The 16,697-nt window shown below is 39.0% G+C and overlaps 1 protein-coding gene across 3 annotated transcripts in view; it reads left to right on the top strand.

Annotated features, from left to right (window-relative positions):
* LOC139942413 (E3 ubiquitin-protein ligase HECTD1-like) overlaps positions 1-16,697 on the top strand; it is a 52,952-nt gene that overhangs the window by 14,824 nt on the left and 21,431 nt on the right. For all 3 annotated transcript variants that reach the window (XM_071939248.1, XM_071939247.1, XM_071939246.1), the window contains exons 6-20: positions 178-236; positions 4,726-4,940; positions 5,869-5,942; positions 6,648-6,746; positions 7,603-7,726; positions 8,318-8,507; positions 9,396-9,531; positions 10,699-10,875; positions 11,967-12,195; positions 12,745-12,920; positions 13,508-13,672; positions 14,260-14,397; positions 15,274-15,420; positions 16,094-16,185; positions 16,579-16,690. In XM_071939248.1, the coding sequence (XP_071795349.1) occupies positions 178-236; positions 4,726-4,940; positions 5,869-5,942; positions 6,648-6,746; positions 7,603-7,726; positions 8,318-8,507; positions 9,396-9,531; positions 10,699-10,875; positions 11,967-12,195; positions 12,745-12,920; positions 13,508-13,672; positions 14,260-14,397; positions 15,274-15,420; positions 16,094-16,185; positions 16,579-16,690 (2,133 nt within the window). The remainder of the gene's footprint in view (positions 1-177; positions 237-4,725; positions 4,941-5,868; positions 5,943-6,647; positions 6,747-7,602; positions 7,727-8,317; positions 8,508-9,395; positions 9,532-10,698; positions 10,876-11,966; positions 12,196-12,744; positions 12,921-13,507; positions 13,673-14,259; positions 14,398-15,273; positions 15,421-16,093; positions 16,186-16,578; positions 16,691-16,697) is intronic.

The following is a 16,697-nucleotide window of genomic DNA, read 5'->3' as shown; positions in this document are numbered from 1 at the left end:
AATCAACAGCTACATGTCTCCGTTGCTGGTTACCAAGTTTTTATGCTAACAATTATTTTTAGTATTTACCAATAGTGTCCAGTGCCTTTAAGAGTGATTACCAGACTAATACCTTCCATTGAAGTTGCAGATAAAGAGATGTGACGCATTGTTTTTGCTTTGTTTTCCTACCAACAGGACTTACTCAGATCAGAGCTTCCAGATGCAATTGAGAAAGCTTTGCAGGGAGATGAGAGGTAAGACTTACTTCCGTTTAGTTTCTTATTTTAAATGTCACAATTTCCATGAACCTACATATATATTAGCAACCGCACTGCCGGTCATTAGCAGAAAGGAGAGTTTGTTTAAAGACACTTGACTCCTTTGATAATAACGGAAGAAAAAGTACCCTTGCCACATGAAGTTGTGTGCTCTCAGATGCTTGATTTTTAGACCTTAAAATCTAACTCTGAGGTCTTGAAATCAAATTCATGGAAAATTACTTCTGTCTCAAAAACTACGTCACTTCAGAGTGAGCCGATTCTCACAATGTTTTATACCACCAACCTCTCCCCATTACTTGTTTCCAAGTAAGGTTTTATGCTGATAATTATTTTGAGTTATTACCAATAGTGTCCACTGCCTTTAAGTTGTGACATCAGCTATAAATGGCATTTTCTGGCTTTGTCACAAGAAATTCTGATCTTACATTTTTTGACTTTCTTCCCCAAGTTTTTGAAGTTTCACTTCAGACAGAAGTTAAGATCTAGCAGAACGCTACTTTGAACTTGCCCTTTTATTCTCTGGATGAAACCTCTTCGTACAGCATATTTCAGAACAAGTGCTGATAATTGTGGTTGAATGACAAAGATCGCGCGGTGTTCAAAATTTGTGCCTGAGCTATTCTGGGTAAATTTTAAAATTTTGCAATGAAACAAAGTTTGCTAAAAAAAAAAAAAATGACACACCGCGAACATTTTGTTAAAGGTCATGTGCCCAACAGTGCATTGTTTGTTTGCTAATTACTCAAGACTGGCGTTCTTGCTGAGAACTTTTGGAATCTGAATCTCCAGCAATTATTCTGTTAAAGCCATTGGACACTTTCTGAACAGAACAAAAATTACACAGATTTACAACTTAACTTAAAGGGTTTCAAGAAGGTAGTGGTGAAAGACTTCCCTTGAAATATTGTTCCATGAAATGCTTTACTTGTTGAGAAAACATTAAAACAATTATAAATTCTCGATATCGAGAATAATGGATTAATTTTAAACACATGTCATGACACGGCGAAATGTGCGGAAACAAGGGTAGGTTTTCCCGTTATTTTCTCCCAACTGCGATGACTGATTGAGCCTAAATTTTCACAGGCTTGTTATTTTATATATAAGTTGTGATACATGAAGTGTGGGCTTTTGGACAACACTGTTTACCGATGTTGTGCGAATGCTTTAAAACCCGCCAAGTACTCTTAGACCCACAGGGGTCGGAACAAGATGAGATTATTTATACATTTTAGCAAGTATGGCCATGGCCTAATAGAGGTGCCCTTCACTAAAAAAGAAAGTGCCTTGCCCTTTCGAGGATGCAGTCAAATCACTTTTGTGTTGGGTCTCAGAACCCAAAACATAGAAACATTGTGCTCTGCTCTTGTTCAGTAACTTCATTTATTTGTTTATTTATTGCAGACCATAGCCCATCCAGTGTAGTCTGATCATTTGGGGCCATTATGAAATTAAAATAATAAATAAAAACAATAAAGTGTGTCAACCAATTACATCGGAGTGAAATCATTCAATATACATGTAAAAATTCTAAATCTCTTTTTGAATGAAACATTACATGAGAGCATTTTAAGTTTACATACATGTGCCAATTATAGTAAATGAAACCTACATTACTATACATTTGTATACCATGACACTTGATACATCCAGTGTACCAAGAACTTGAAAATCTGGTGTTGAATTACTGTATTGCCTGGGATTTTGTTAGCGAGAGGAAATCATTCTATGGAGGTACATTAGTGTTTTAATGTCCTGTATTGTGAGGCCTGGGTTGAGGCCAACCTACAATAATGTGTTTACAGGTAATGTAAGTTGTGTTTCCTGCACAGGCTAAGCCAGTTACGCGGAAAAGGATTTATCTAATATCACACCGTGTACAAGTCACCTTCACAATGATTAAGGGAATTATAAATAAGGCCTTTAGTTCCCAACAGTGATTTCATTAAAACTTCTTTCATCCAGCGCAAAGCAGCATACTTTTGTGAAGACTTTTGGTGGGGGTGTGTAAAATTCAGTATGGGAGTAGCCGCCAATTTCACCGAACTCTTCTGTAACTTAGGATTAATCTTAGGACGAGTTCAGTGCTGTATCTGAAGACGTTTGGATGCATTGAACCCGTCCTATGTTAGGAGGAGTTACTCGTACTAACTCATGATAGGGTTAATCCTAGCGTTTTCTGAAATTAGCTGCTGGGTTGGATTTCACAAAGAGTTAAGGCGTGTCTTCTCTCGAGTTAGGACGAGTAACTTACATGTAGGACTAGCCTTTAGAAGCTTTTAATATCTCCTAGGACTAGTCCTAAGTACATGTAATGTAAGGACTAGTCATAAAAATTGCCATTTAGGCAGTGGCTGGTTTTCTGCTTCAATTTTGTTTCTCTACACATCTAATTTATTGACTTGAATATCTCTATGAAAAATATCTGCTAAGAGCTATCATTACCAGATGTGCACCTCTTGAATGTTATTTCAGGACAAGTGCACTTAAAAGTGTAGTTCAAGTACATGTATTAAATTGGGTTCACTTCCTCGGCTCCTTTCCAGTCCCCAAGCTCTACATTAGTGCGCCTCATTAGACTAAAACCTACTGGCAATTTATATCCACTTCCTCAATCCTGCACATTGATTTCTTCCCATTAACTCATGCTTTTCAAAATAAACATTTTGCGGATGATCCTCCTTGGAAAGACTCTTGTCTGAGAAAGTATTGATTATAATTTCAATTATGTACTTGCATGTACTTAAGAAGCGGGTACATGCTTTTATGGGCTCAGGCCTTGAATTAACCCATGGCAACCTCATCAATTGCCGTGGTTCCCTGTGCTGTAGTGCCCTTTGCAAAAGCTCAAAATACAAATTCACATTTTCCTCACAGAGTGCCTCTTATAAGAGAAAACATTGCTGTGCCTCTTCATAAGTGAAGGTCAAGGCCAAAGTCATTTGGGTGTTAGATTTGAAAATTGTCCGGTACGATGACGTGCTTAATGGCAAGTTGCCACGTAAATTTGAATTCATCAGACTACATTTGAAAAGTTCAAATACAAATTCACATTTTCCTCATAACCAGAGAACAAAAAAATTGCCTTGCCCCCACTAAAGTGAAGTTCAAGGCCTTTGGCTTGTTTTACTAATTGAGGATTGCTCTGTATGTACATTAGATATCACCTTCAGCTTAGCACAAAACAATTTTGACTAAGCAGGAAAAGGTTAGGATCCAAATCACATGTACACTGTATCATGTCTTCGCTTGGTGACTGGTTCCCTGCTTATTTTTAAACAGAAAATATTTTTGAGCAACTGTCTGCTTAGCAGAAATAAACAGGATACCACTGACAAATTGTTCATGTGAGATGGTACCTTGGCTGATTACCCTGGTCTGGTATGCATAATTTTTCTGCGCTAAGCTACTTTTTGTGCTCTAAAAAATAGGGCCCTGATCGTCTTTGGGAGAAAAAAAAACACACACCTCCTCTTTTACTTATATTCATGAGTAGATTAATACTCCCAGGGTATTCAATCGGCATTGGAGATTATTGAGTTAGATTCATTGATGCAGCTTCTCCCATGAATAACGTTAACACTTGAAGTCCTTCGAAGCTTTCTGAATCGCTTGCAAAGTAATTCAATTTCCTAGGGTCAGACGGGGTCTTTAATTCCTGGAAATCAATTTTAAATTCAATGCAAAGAAAATTATTATTGTAAAAATATTTTGAGAGACGGAAAGTGTTTATAGCTAGGATGTAATTCAAAGATTGTTTTATGGTGCAAATAAGTTTTTATTTAAAGGTACTAGACACTATTGGTAATTACATTGTGAGAAACGGCTCCCTCTGAAGTAACATACTTGTAGTTTTTGAGAAAGAAGTAATTTCTCACTAAAATATTTGAATTGATTTTGAGCCCTCAGCTGAGGTCTCGAATTCAAGCATCTGAAAGCACACAACTTGTGCGACAAGGGTGTTTTTTCTTCCATTATCCCCTCGCGACTTCGGCGACCAATTGTGTTCAAATTTTCACAGGTTTGTTATTTTATAAATGCATGAAATACACCAAGTGAGGAGACTGATTTGCACAGTGTCAACAGCAAGTAAAAAGCCAAAATTCAGTCAATAGTTTAAAAAGCACAATTGAAAAGAGAATGTTGGAAGAAACTATAAATAAATAGTAGGAAGAAACTATAAACAAATAGTTTCTTCCTATTTATCCACTCCATGTAAAGCTTCAAACAATACTAAAAAGAGAATGGTTTAAAAAGTATTTCTATTGACTTAATAATAATAATAATAGCAACCAGTTTTTATAGCACTTTTCACACCCGAAGGGCTTCTCAAAGCGCTTACACATTATTACCCCTGGTCACTGGGCCTTAAATCATTCCTTAAACCATCTCAGCTCCCTGGGGAGTATACAGTAGACTTTGACTGACAATTGTTTGTTTATTTCTTTGTCCTTCTGTCCAGGTGTGTTTTAGACACCATGCGATTGGTAGATCTTCTTCTTGTATTACTGTTTGAGGGTCGGACAGCCTTACCCAAGTCCAACATCGGCACCACGACGCGCACCATGAGTGGCATACGACGTCTTGATAGTGCTGGGGAACGCTCACATCGTCATCTCATTGATTGCATACGAAGCAAGGATACCGACGCTCTCATAGATGCTATAGATACTGGCGGTAAGGGAACCAGTGATGGTGTAACTGCACAGAAACCTTTCGATTTACCCAAATCCAGGGAACGATTTCATCCTGCATTTTTGCATAGCAAAATGTTTCGACTGAACAAGTTTTTGCACACTGAATTGTAATATTGGGTAGAAAATGATGATTTTTGAATAGCAACTGATACATTCTGCATAGCATTTTACTCTGCTATACAAGAGAAACTGTTCGCTGCCCAAATCGCATCATGGGGTGTCGTAGCCAAATGGCTAGGGCAAGGACTAAAGTTCTGTAATTTACAGAATATGGGTTCGAATCCTGGCCTGCTAAGTTGCGAGACTTGTGTCTTTTGAGCAAGGCACTTTACCATACTTGGTTCTCTCCACCCAGGAGTACAAATGGGTACCTGGCAACCAGGGCCCAATAACATGGCTCTGCTTACCTCCGAATTCTGCGCTTAAGATCACGATTCCCCGCTTGACGTGCAAGCACTGAATTTCTGCGCTAGCCTTGTAAGCGTAGAATGCCTAATAAAGTGAAGTATGCACGCGCAGAAGCAAAAATTTACCGCTAACCCGTGAAATCTGCTTGCCGTAACCACAGAATGTCTTGCTTTCGTAAGCACCGATTCTGTGCTTACGGTAAGCAGAGCCATGAAATTGGGCCCTGTCCAGGGGAAATAGAAATATTCTTAGTCATTTAATGCCGAGGAAACTGGATATATAAACACCAAACTGATGAGCTATATTGGCTCGGGACAGACTTTACTTTTCAAGATGAAACTATTTCTCTGTTTGCTTGGGACTGCTTTGAACTGTTTTATCCAAGAACTTTTTGATCAAAATTTAATTAAACCACTTTCTTGCTTTGTTTACTAATTTATCTTCCTGAACTTTCTCCTTTAATATAAAGTTCTTTCTTTCTCTTTTCTTTATTTTGACAGTGGAAGTTAACTACATGGATGACGTTGGCCAGACGCTTCTAAACTGGGCGTCTGCTTTTGGAACTCAGGAAATGGTAAGAACATGTTTCAATTTCTGTCCACTGTTTGTTTAAAGGCAGTGGACACTATTGGTAATTACTCAAAATAGTTATTAGTATAAAACCTTACTTGGTAACGAGTAATGGGGAGCTGTTGATAGTATAAAACATTGTGAAAAATGACTCCCTCTGAAGTAAAAGGGAAAGAAGTAATTTTACACGAATTTGATTTGGAGACCTCAGATTTAGAATTTGAGGTATCGAAATCAAGCATCTGAAAGCACACAACTTCGTGTGACAAGGGTGTTTTTTCTCTTTCATTATTATCTTGCAACTTCGACGAACGATTGAGCTCAAATTTTCACAGGTTTGTTGAGATACACCAAGTGAGAAGACTGATCTTTGACAATTACCAATAGTGTCCACTGTCTTTAAAGGCAAATTATACATTTGGTTTTGGGGGCTGTTCGATTGTTTTAAAACCTGTATAATGTAGATGTATACAATAAAGTCATACAAATATGTCCATGCATGAAAAAGAATTCCTTATATAGAAATACACAATCTGAGAAGTGTTACTGCAGCGAAGCTTCTGGGATTCAAATTTGAGCTCGAAAAAAATAACTAACTTTTTACATAACCACATTTCTTGGAAGTGAAGTGTTTTGCATAATAATTGAGAGTTTTCTGCATGTAGTTCATGTTAACTGATTGATGTTCATGCTCTGTTTAATATCAAAGGTTGAGTTTTTATGTGAACGAGGAGCTGATGTCAATCGAGGTCAGAGGTCATCTTCACTGCACTATGCAGCCTGCTTTGGGCGACCCCAAGTAGCCAAGGTAATTTCCTTCAAAGTCTCTCCCATCTTTCATTCGCTGTAAACCTCTTAATATGTAACATTATGTAAAATCAGGACTCTTCATCTACAGACCAACAGAAAATTGCTGTCCATTTTTCAGGATGTTTCATTTTCTTACAACCGCTGATAACAGACATTCAAAGGATTGTTAGAATGAAAATGTTTGAAAGTTTCTTTGTGATTTGGGTTTAATCATAGAGAAGTCAGAGGTCATCTTCACAGCACTATCCTTCAAACCGGCATAAAGCAATCCCTCCTGCTTGAAAGTTTCTCAGGAAAACTTAAAATGTACTTCTTAAACATGTATTCACAAAGCCAATAGTATCTATTTATTTATCTGTCTGGTGTCATCTGTCAGTCTGTCCTTTTCCAGTCCAAGTCTTGTCTGTCTCAGGGAAAATATGGAAAAGCACTATGGTTCACATTTTCCTTGCATATTGGTAATAACGTTAACAGAGTATCATAACCATGTACATGTAATAATGATGTTTCAATTGATGTTGTAGTTTGTATGTAATGGTTAAATTACATTTTATACATTTGTTTGTTGTTGCCAATATTGGAATAAATGTCTAAACTATAAAAGGATAAAAATTGACTATGAGTGGGAATTGAACTGACGACTGCCGGATAAACGTGCCAGCGCTCTACCAACTGAGCTATCTAACCCCCAGTCAGCAGCCATACGACCATGTAGCCAGGGATCATACCCAAGTTTTAATACAGCCTGGAAAGCATCAGCCAGGGAATCGCACTAATTTTGTTTCTTTAGATATCAAATAATAAGCCGCAAGGGAAACTGACTGTTTTTTAAAATTTTTTATATTTGTTATCAGACTCTTCTACGACACGGTGCCAATCCAGATCTGCGAGATGAGGACGGTAAAACTCCTCTAGACAAAGCTAGAGAGAGGAACGATGAAGGTCACCGAGAGGTCATGCAGATACTTCAATCACCTGGTAAGCAACAAATTATGATAATTGATAAATAATTTTAATAACTTTTTTAAGCTCTGGTAAAGTAATGCTAAAAGTATGGTTGGAACACTAGGCACCAATTTGAAGGGACCAGAGAAACTTCTAGGTGAGAGTGGCACAACTGTGGCACAGCAACCATTCAAATTTTTGACAATTACTTGCACTCAGTTGGGAAGGTAGTGCATGCTGCTCTACCAGCCAGGCTCCTAGCAAATGATACCCATGCCTTCATCTTTATAGACTGTGAATGGGGTAACTCTGTTTCTGCCCCAGGAGTAGGTGGCAATGTGCCCCTCATGAAAGTAGATTTGGGTTGGCTGCCCCAAATCGGTTAAGTGTAGTCATCACCTTCAAGTGGTCGTTGAGACTTGTAGTGTGAGGCGATTTATCATTAAACAAAAATTGAAATTTGGGTTTTGCAAGCTTCCTTTCTCACTTATTTTATGAGCAAACAATTCCTATATGAATTTCAGCATAAAGTGCCTGGTTTTGTTATTCAGAAATGTTGTAACAAACAGAATAAGGACCTACAAATGTAAACACCCCACTAATTAGATGGTCTCTCCCCCATAGGTGAATGGATGGTCCCGGTAACACCCACATCTGATGCAGCAGTCTCAAGCCCGGAAGAAGCCACTAAGCCAGAGGGGGAGTCTGACTTTGCAGAGCCAAAGGGCGACCCAGAAATGGCACCCGTCTACCTCCGCAAACTTCTGCCTATCTTCGCTCAGGTCTACAACAACACCATGATGCCTTCTATAAGGTACTGTCCTTAGCTTCAACCCAACTATTGCATGTATTGAAGCATTGTTTATGAGAGGTATAAATTAGTTTAACAGAATTCTCAACTGTTGGGTGTTCGGGTTGGCGTAGTGGTATCTTTCCTCGCTTTCCACTTCTAGGATCCCTGTTCGAATCACGACGGGGCACTATGTGGATTGGGTTTTCAGTCCCTACCTGACTGTCAGTAGTGGTATCTGTCCTTGCCTTCCACCTCTAGGACTCTGGTTCGAATCACACCGGTGCACTATGTGGATTGGGTTTTCAGTCCCTACCTGACTGTCAGTAGTGGTATCTTTCCTGACCTTCCACCTCTAGGACTCTGGTTCGAATCACACGGGGGCACTATGTGGATTGGGTTTTCAGTCCCTACCTGACTGTCAGTAGTGGTATCTTCCCTGACCTTCCACCTCTAGGACTCTGGTTCGAATCACACAGGGGCACTATGTAGATTGGGTTTTCAGTCCCTACCTGATTGCGTTGGTTTCCCTGGAATAATTTCTCTCCTGTAGCAGAAAATGCCTGCTTAAATGTTTTATAAAATTGGGTTTTCAGTCCCTACCTGATTGCGTTGGTTTCCCTGGAATAATTTCTCTCCTGTAGCAGAAAATGCCTGGTTAAATGTTTTATAAAATTGACTCCAGGGCCCAATTTCATAGAGCTGCTCAAAAGCACAAACATTAACGAAGCACGACGAAATTATGCTTACCAGAATAAGATTACCAACCAAAATATCTTGTCACATGTATCATCTGGGTCTGGTACCCTGCTTATTTTTGCTTAGCAGAAAACTGTTAAGCAATATATTCTGCTTAAGCAGCTCCATGAAATGACTCTTGATGTCTTAATCTTATTGTTTTTCACTCTACAGGAAAGCTAGCCTTGCTTTGATACGTAAGATGCTTCACTATACACCGTGCCCGCTACTGAGCGAGGTGTGTGTTGGGGAGTTAGGCTGCTTCACTCAGGTACTAGTTGAAGTCTTGGCTGCTGTACTGGACCATGAGGTAAGCTCTTCCTAAGTGCCATCTAGGGGCCTTTCTTAAATTTGGCTTGGGCTCCGTCTATGTCTTAGGCTCTACGTGCTACATGTGCAGCGGAAACACATTTCGGCCTTCAGGCATGAGCAGTGTGTATTTTGCATGCGGTGGTTTGAACATCAGCAGACAGAGTCCTTAGCCCAAGCCAATGTTTCAGAAAGTCCCCAGGCCTGATTTACGCTCTGTTTACCCTGGAATTATGCGCATTCAGTCACCATTCTCTGCTCACATCCAATTGCATTTAAAGTAAGCACCAAAAACCTTCTTAGCATAGAATAAATCTTACTTAGCTAAAACAGGTTTACTGCTTAAATTTCATACCGTTAACATTGTTACCAATGGTTCCCAACTCATTTTTCACTGAGTGAAAAAATGCCCTAAGTAGTATTGTCTGCTTAGCAGTTTCATGAAACTGTGCCATTGTAAACACTATGTAGCAACTGTTTATTGGTATTATTAAGGGTCACAAGAAATCTGGTTAATGCAAGCTGAATTCTTTCTACTTTAGTCTGATTTTTTAATTCTTATTCGCAGTTGGGAATTTCAGGGAAAATCATGATTAAATAGCCCAAAAGGTCTATCAAGGCATACACCTTGTGTACATGTAGGTCAGCCCTCACACTCAATGAAATGTGCCTACAGTACCTTTGCCCCAAGGACCAAATATCATGCCTGTTAATGCCTTTGTATTTTTAATACTTCTATTTATATAGAAAGGTTTGCGGTAACACCATGTAATGACTATTTCTAATGAGTTGTGGTGGTTCTGAAAAGAACCGTTGGTTTCAACTCAGGCAGAGTTGAAACCAACGGTTCTTTTCAGAACCACCCCAACTCATTAGAGATAGTCATTACATGGTGTTACCGCAAACCTTTCTATATCGTATTTCCACCATGCAAAGTTTCAAATCCTACTTAACTTATATTTATTGAGTTACATGTTTACTAACAGGTTAACTGTTTTTTTTTTTACTCCTAATGTTATAATTCTGTTTCTTATTTTTGTATTTGTCCATTACTAATGCCATGTTCAGTGCCCTAGAGCATGTCAACATTATTAAGGCACTATATAAGTGTTGGTATTGTTATTATTAATGCCAATGTTAAAGTCATGCCTTCTGATATGTGATACAGGATGATGACGATGGTCACCTGACAGCTCTACAGATCATCCAAGACATCATGCGTAAGGGACAGGAGCTCTTCTTGGATCACTTTGCACGGCTGGGTATCTTCAGTAAAGTCTCGTCACTAGCTGGTCCTCCTGAAGTCATTGAAGAGGAAGGGCCGATGGTCCACGACAAGAAACAGGTAAGGACAGATGCATCTATGTGATATTTCAACTCTGGTAAGGGGCACCTTCATAAGGAACTATTAAATTTGTGTAAGAACAAGGCATTACAGCAAAAGCACAGGGCACCATGGCAATCGATGTGGGTGCTGTGAGTTATTTCGTGGCCTACATAGGTACCACAGACTGCCACAAAGTAGCATGGCCTCTAGGCTAGCATTTGGTGCATGAACTTCTTCTGTTCAAAACAGTGGACACTATTGGTAATTGTCAAAGGCCAGTCTTCTCACTTGGTGTACACATCAACATATGCATGACATAACAAACTTGTGAAAATTTGAGCTCGATTGGTCGTCGGAGTTGCGAGATAACTATGAAAGAAAAACACACCCTTGTCACACGAAGTTGTGTATTTTTTTAGATGGTTGATTTCGAGACCTCAAACTCTAAACTTGAGGTCTCGAAATCAAATTCGTGGAAAATTACTTCTTTCTCGTAAACTATGTCACTTCAGAGGGAGCTGTTTGTCACAATGTTTTATACTATCAACCTCTCCCCATTACTCATAATCAAAAAAGGTTTTATGATAATAATTATATTTCAGTAACTACCAATAGTGTCCACTGCCTTTAATACCATTGGTAATAATATTATGGGGAAACCCAATGGCTTGTGTAACATTTCATTTTGGTTTAAAGAAATGGGTGAGGAGTTCTGGAACTAATGTTAAATTTTTACTTGCAAAAAACTTCTAAACAAGGAACTTGTAGACCATGTAACCTTTGTTTACAAATTAGTAACCTAGTAACTTTCAGGGCCTCACTGGCAGGCAGGATACTATGCTAGTCATATTGACAAATTTGCATTTTGTGTCATAATTGAAACCTAAATTCCAGAGTTCTACAGATAGAATTGAGCGGTATACAAATTGTGCATGCAGAAAGTCCAGACTCTATGTTTTTTGTGTGAATATGTGATGCAACAGGTTATACAAACATAGAAAATGATTACTGAATTTGCAAATACATTGGAGCTTTGCACCGATTTTGATTCTCTAAACCACTCAGCCATGACACCGTGTATAATAACATTTGTTTGTGTGTGTTTTTAGGAAACTGGCGATCAGGAGATGGAGGATGCTAAGGAGATAGTAGCCGGTCGTCCCTACCACTGGAAGGACTGGTGTATGGCAAGAGGCAGAGATTGCTTGTATATCTGGAGTGATGCTGCGGCATTAGAGCTGTCAAATGGCAGTAATGGATGGTTTAGATTCATACTGGATGGTAAACTGGCTACCATGTACTCTAGCGGGAGTCCGGAGGGTGGATGTGACAGCTCAGGTAGGCGCAATCAATCGGTCAATCAATCAATCAATCAAGTTTTGATGTCTATAGGGAGGTCATTCCATAACATTATGATTGTTAGCAAACTTGAAAATGCACAGCCGCCATATGAATTAAGTTTCCTTTTGGGAACGTGGAAAAGTGTATGGCTGAAAGGCCATGTCACGAGAGGCAATTTACAAGCCAACAATCCAGGCAATCTCCAAGAAGTAAAGTCTTTCAAGAAGTAAAGGCAATTCACATTTCTTGTGGATCGTAGGGTAATGCTCCAAAATTCACTCATGTGCTACCAGTTGGTTGCCTCCAAGTTGCCTGTAAAAGTTGCCTTGTGTGACAGTAAAATAATAAATAAATGAATAGATAAAAAGAAAAAAAAGAAGAAAATAATAATTCTGGAAAGGCAAAATAGTCTGGTCACTGTTGGTTTTATTACGAAAGTATTCATTATAGCTGTCCCAGACAGGGAATATGACCAAGATGGTGGTGTTATGACAAAGGTGTATAGATCAACTTATTACTGATCCTATCACTCTGTTTGATTTACAGAGAGCCGTGGAGAGTTCCTTGAGAAACTCCAGCGTGCTAGAAGCCAAGTGCAAGCAGGATCATGCAGTCATCCCATCCTAAGCTGTGTTGGACCCACTAAGCTGGTAGTCGGTAACTGGTCCCTGCAGAGCAAGAAGGATGGGGAGGTCATTGTCAATAACTCTGATGGACAACAGGTGAGTGGATTGAAATAAGGAGGTGTCCTAAATGTATGTAATAATCATGTGGGAGAAGCAAAAGAAACAAATGTGATGTTATCAAGCATTCATCCCATCCTAAGCGGTGTCGAACCCAGTAAGCTGGTAGTCGGTAACTGGTCCCTGCAGAGCAAGAAGGATGGGTTGAAGTTTTGGGTTGAAGAAAGACAAATTTACTACAGCCGGATTTGAACCAACAACCTCTGGATTAACATGCTGGCACTCTACCAACTGAGCTATCTAGTTCTAATGATTGCATTCTCTCTGTTTTACGGCATCACATGTAGCAGTCCTTTTTAGCGCCTGAGATTCAAGTGCTTCCATTCTGTAAACATAAAAACTTTCTAAGCACAACAAAGTATTGCTAAACAGATACAGGTTACATGCCAAAGTTACCTTAAGTTTACATTTCTGTGACTGGTGCCCCGTCAAATTTTTGCTTAGCAAAGGGATTTGGCGAGCAGTGTTTTTCTGCTTAACAGCTTCATGAAATTTGGTCCCACATCACCCACCCAATCATTTCCGAAAACTACCACAACTTTTTTTTTTACATATCATGTTAACAGGCAACTATCCTACGTGAGGATCTGGCTGGGTTTGTGTTTGAATCCAATCGCGGCACCAAGCACACCTTCACAGCGGAGACGTCCCTAGGCCCTGAGTTCTCCACCAGCTGGACAGGGAAGAGAGGCAAGAGGCTCCGCTCCAAAGTGGAGCAAGTCAAACAGAAAGTACGTTGCAGATACAGAACTTCCAACCTTTCCTGATTCTACAGAAAGTTCCCTGAAAATAAACCAATATGTATTTTCTATTGTGAAGCTTTTAATAACTATTGTAATATTTTTAACGATTGTGAATTATGTCGCAGCTCAGCAGTACGCGATTACTTTTTAAAAATCAATAAACCATAAACCAATCTTTCTATGTTCTGATGAAGAAATATAAACATCTCCCTATAGAGTGCGTGCATTTTTATCGTTGTCATTTTTTTTTCTCGTTATCGGGGCCTGTGTGACCGGGCCTTTACCCTGAATAAAGCCCAATTCGAACTTCCTGCGAATGCGAATCGAATTTGATGCCACAACTCTGTTTTTCGCAGCGATATTCGTAAGAGAGTTGAGCACAACTCAACCCTCCTGCGAATTATTCGTTGCAAATACATATGTGACGTTAACATTTGTATCGCATTCACATTCTCAGGAAGTATGAACCGGGCTATGAACATGTTCGTACCTGTTTAGCCTTATACTCTCAATACTAAATGAATCTCCACAAAGACCCTTTTAGAATAATGTACTCAAACATGGGTTTTTTTCAGGTGAAGAATCTTGCACGTGAGTTGTACGACTGCCACTTTAAAGCGGCAGAGTCACACCCTCGGGACATTGTGGCTAAGCTCCATAGCATCGTACAGCACATTGAACAGGCATGTGAGATGCACAGTGATCTCTCCAAGGTAAGACACAAATAGATCAAAAATCATCCTATCTTTATTTTCTTATCTATTTTGGTAATATGGGATTTGGGGCATTTTATTTTGAGGTATAAATATATAATTGGTCTGCGGTAAAACCATGTGTGTATCTACTGGCTGGGTTATTATGTTCTTTTGAGAACTTGTCTTGCAATATAATCTACTACTGCTGAGTATACAGGTATACTGATCAAAATGGTATTCTTGAAATAAGAAAAACATCTTATTTTGAGAAAATATTGCTTGTGTCACTCCCTAGAAAAGTTTCTAGGGAGTGACGCAATAAATATATTCTCAAAATAAGATTCTTATTTCAAGAATACCATGTTTAGCAGTGTAGAATTAACGTGACTCAGGAGACTTCTCAGTTTAAAAAGAGCTGTCTTGCTATTTAACTACTACCTGGGCAGAAGGGAGAAGGTATTTCTGGTAATTTTTCAAGAATCCTTGTAAAAAATCTGGAAACAGATGCTTATATTCAACATATATTTATTATCTCATGCAATTCATTAACTATTGGAGAACAGGTTATGAATACAATAATAGACAAAATATTGGTCAAACGATAGGTCAAAACAGGCTGACAAACAGACAATTACTGGATTTCTTTTTAGCAAGATGATAGTAAAGACAAAGAGCTGAATAGAAGATTGAAATAAAGGATATGCTGACTTCTTTCTCAAAAACACAACCACCTTTTGTAATTAAATTTTCACAGGTTAACTTTTATTGTAATCAACTACGTTTTTTATTGGATTAAAACAATCAAAGGGTTCCCAAAACCAAAGGTATACATTGTCATTAAGACTGTCTGGTACACAGCGCTGTATTAAAAAAAACTTGTGTTATGTTTTTCAGCCATCAGAGGGAGAGCAAAGTTGGTCCGAGCTACTAAAGACCGCTCTAGAGTCCCTGACAATTCTACTCAAAGATGAGAATAACATCTCAGCATATGAGCTTCATAGCAGTGGTCTGGTTCAAGCTCTGCTGTACTGTCTAAACAATGTAAGTCTGGATTGAAAATTTTTTATTTGACTTAACCCTCCTACTCTTGGTACCATTTTGTTCAGGGTATTAAACAATCTTTTAAAACCATTAAATGCAGTATTGTGTTTGTGGCACAAATGTGCACATAGCTATCTGAGTTCTGTGTAGATTATGCATTTACCGGATGATATCATAATGCAGGTTGGCATAGTTTATTTATAGTTCGGAACCACAGTGGAAGGTATTGAATGGTCAGATAGTAAGAGGGTTGACTGTGTACTGTACGGATGCATTCAACCCGTAATATAATAGTTTATAATTCAGAACCGACGTAGATGATAATGAATGGTCAGACAGTAGGAGGGTTGACTGTGTACTGTACGGATGCATTCAACACGTAATATAATAGTTCATCATTCAGAACCGATGTAGATGATATTGAATGGTCAGACAGTAGGAGGGTTGACTGTGTACTGTTTGGATGCATTCACCACATAATATAATATTGCAGGCTGGCATAGTTTATCATTCAGAACCAACGTAGATGATAATGAATGGTCAGACAGTAGAAGGGTTGACTGTGTACCGTTTGGATGCATTCACCACATAATATATTAGGGCAGGCTGACAGTTTATCTATCAAAGTTTGAAACCCTACTGATGTCTTGAATTGATGGTTCTTTCGTTTCAGGGTTTTGATCACGTTGCATCTCATGACAGACATCTTAGAGAGAGGATCAGCCTCTTCAAGGCGGCATTCAGAGACACCATGGATGAGCAAGGGTAAGCAGAGTTCACCCTAGACTGGTCCCCTGTGAGAACAGCTTTTACAGAACCAGCGATATCATTGGATACAACGTACATGCAATGATGTTTTATATGTAACTGTGGCGAAGAATTTGATTGCAAAGTGAATGCGAGATCTACGGTACATCCGTACCACTTGACCGTCAGAATATTGATTCAGGCTCAAGGCCATTCTCTGACGTAATTCACGAGCCTCTAAGTGGGACAACGGATGTTTAGGCTAGGTTTTCCCTTAACTGTTTCAGTGACTGTCCAGCAGGACCAGTTAGCTCGTCCTTTCGGTAGTCCCCCAGCTTGTTCACTAGTTAGTCCATACTAAATATTAAATGTATTTAAGTTGTTTTTGTTTGACTGTTTTTTTGTGTGTAGTGCGGTGACTCCAGCAGTGATGCTAATCAGGAAGCTTGTTGCAGTCTTGGAGTCCATAGAGAGATTACCGATGTTCTTGTATGATACACCAGGATCAAGCTATGGGCTACAGGTAAGAA

The sequence above is a fragment of the Asterias amurensis genome, chromosome 1, assembly GCF_032118995.1.
Source record: "Asterias amurensis chromosome 1, ASM3211899v1".
Taxonomy (NCBI): Eukaryota; Metazoa; Echinodermata; class Asteroidea; order Forcipulatida; family Asteriidae; genus Asterias; species Asterias amurensis.
This window is presented reverse-complemented; position numbering and strand designations above follow the sequence as displayed.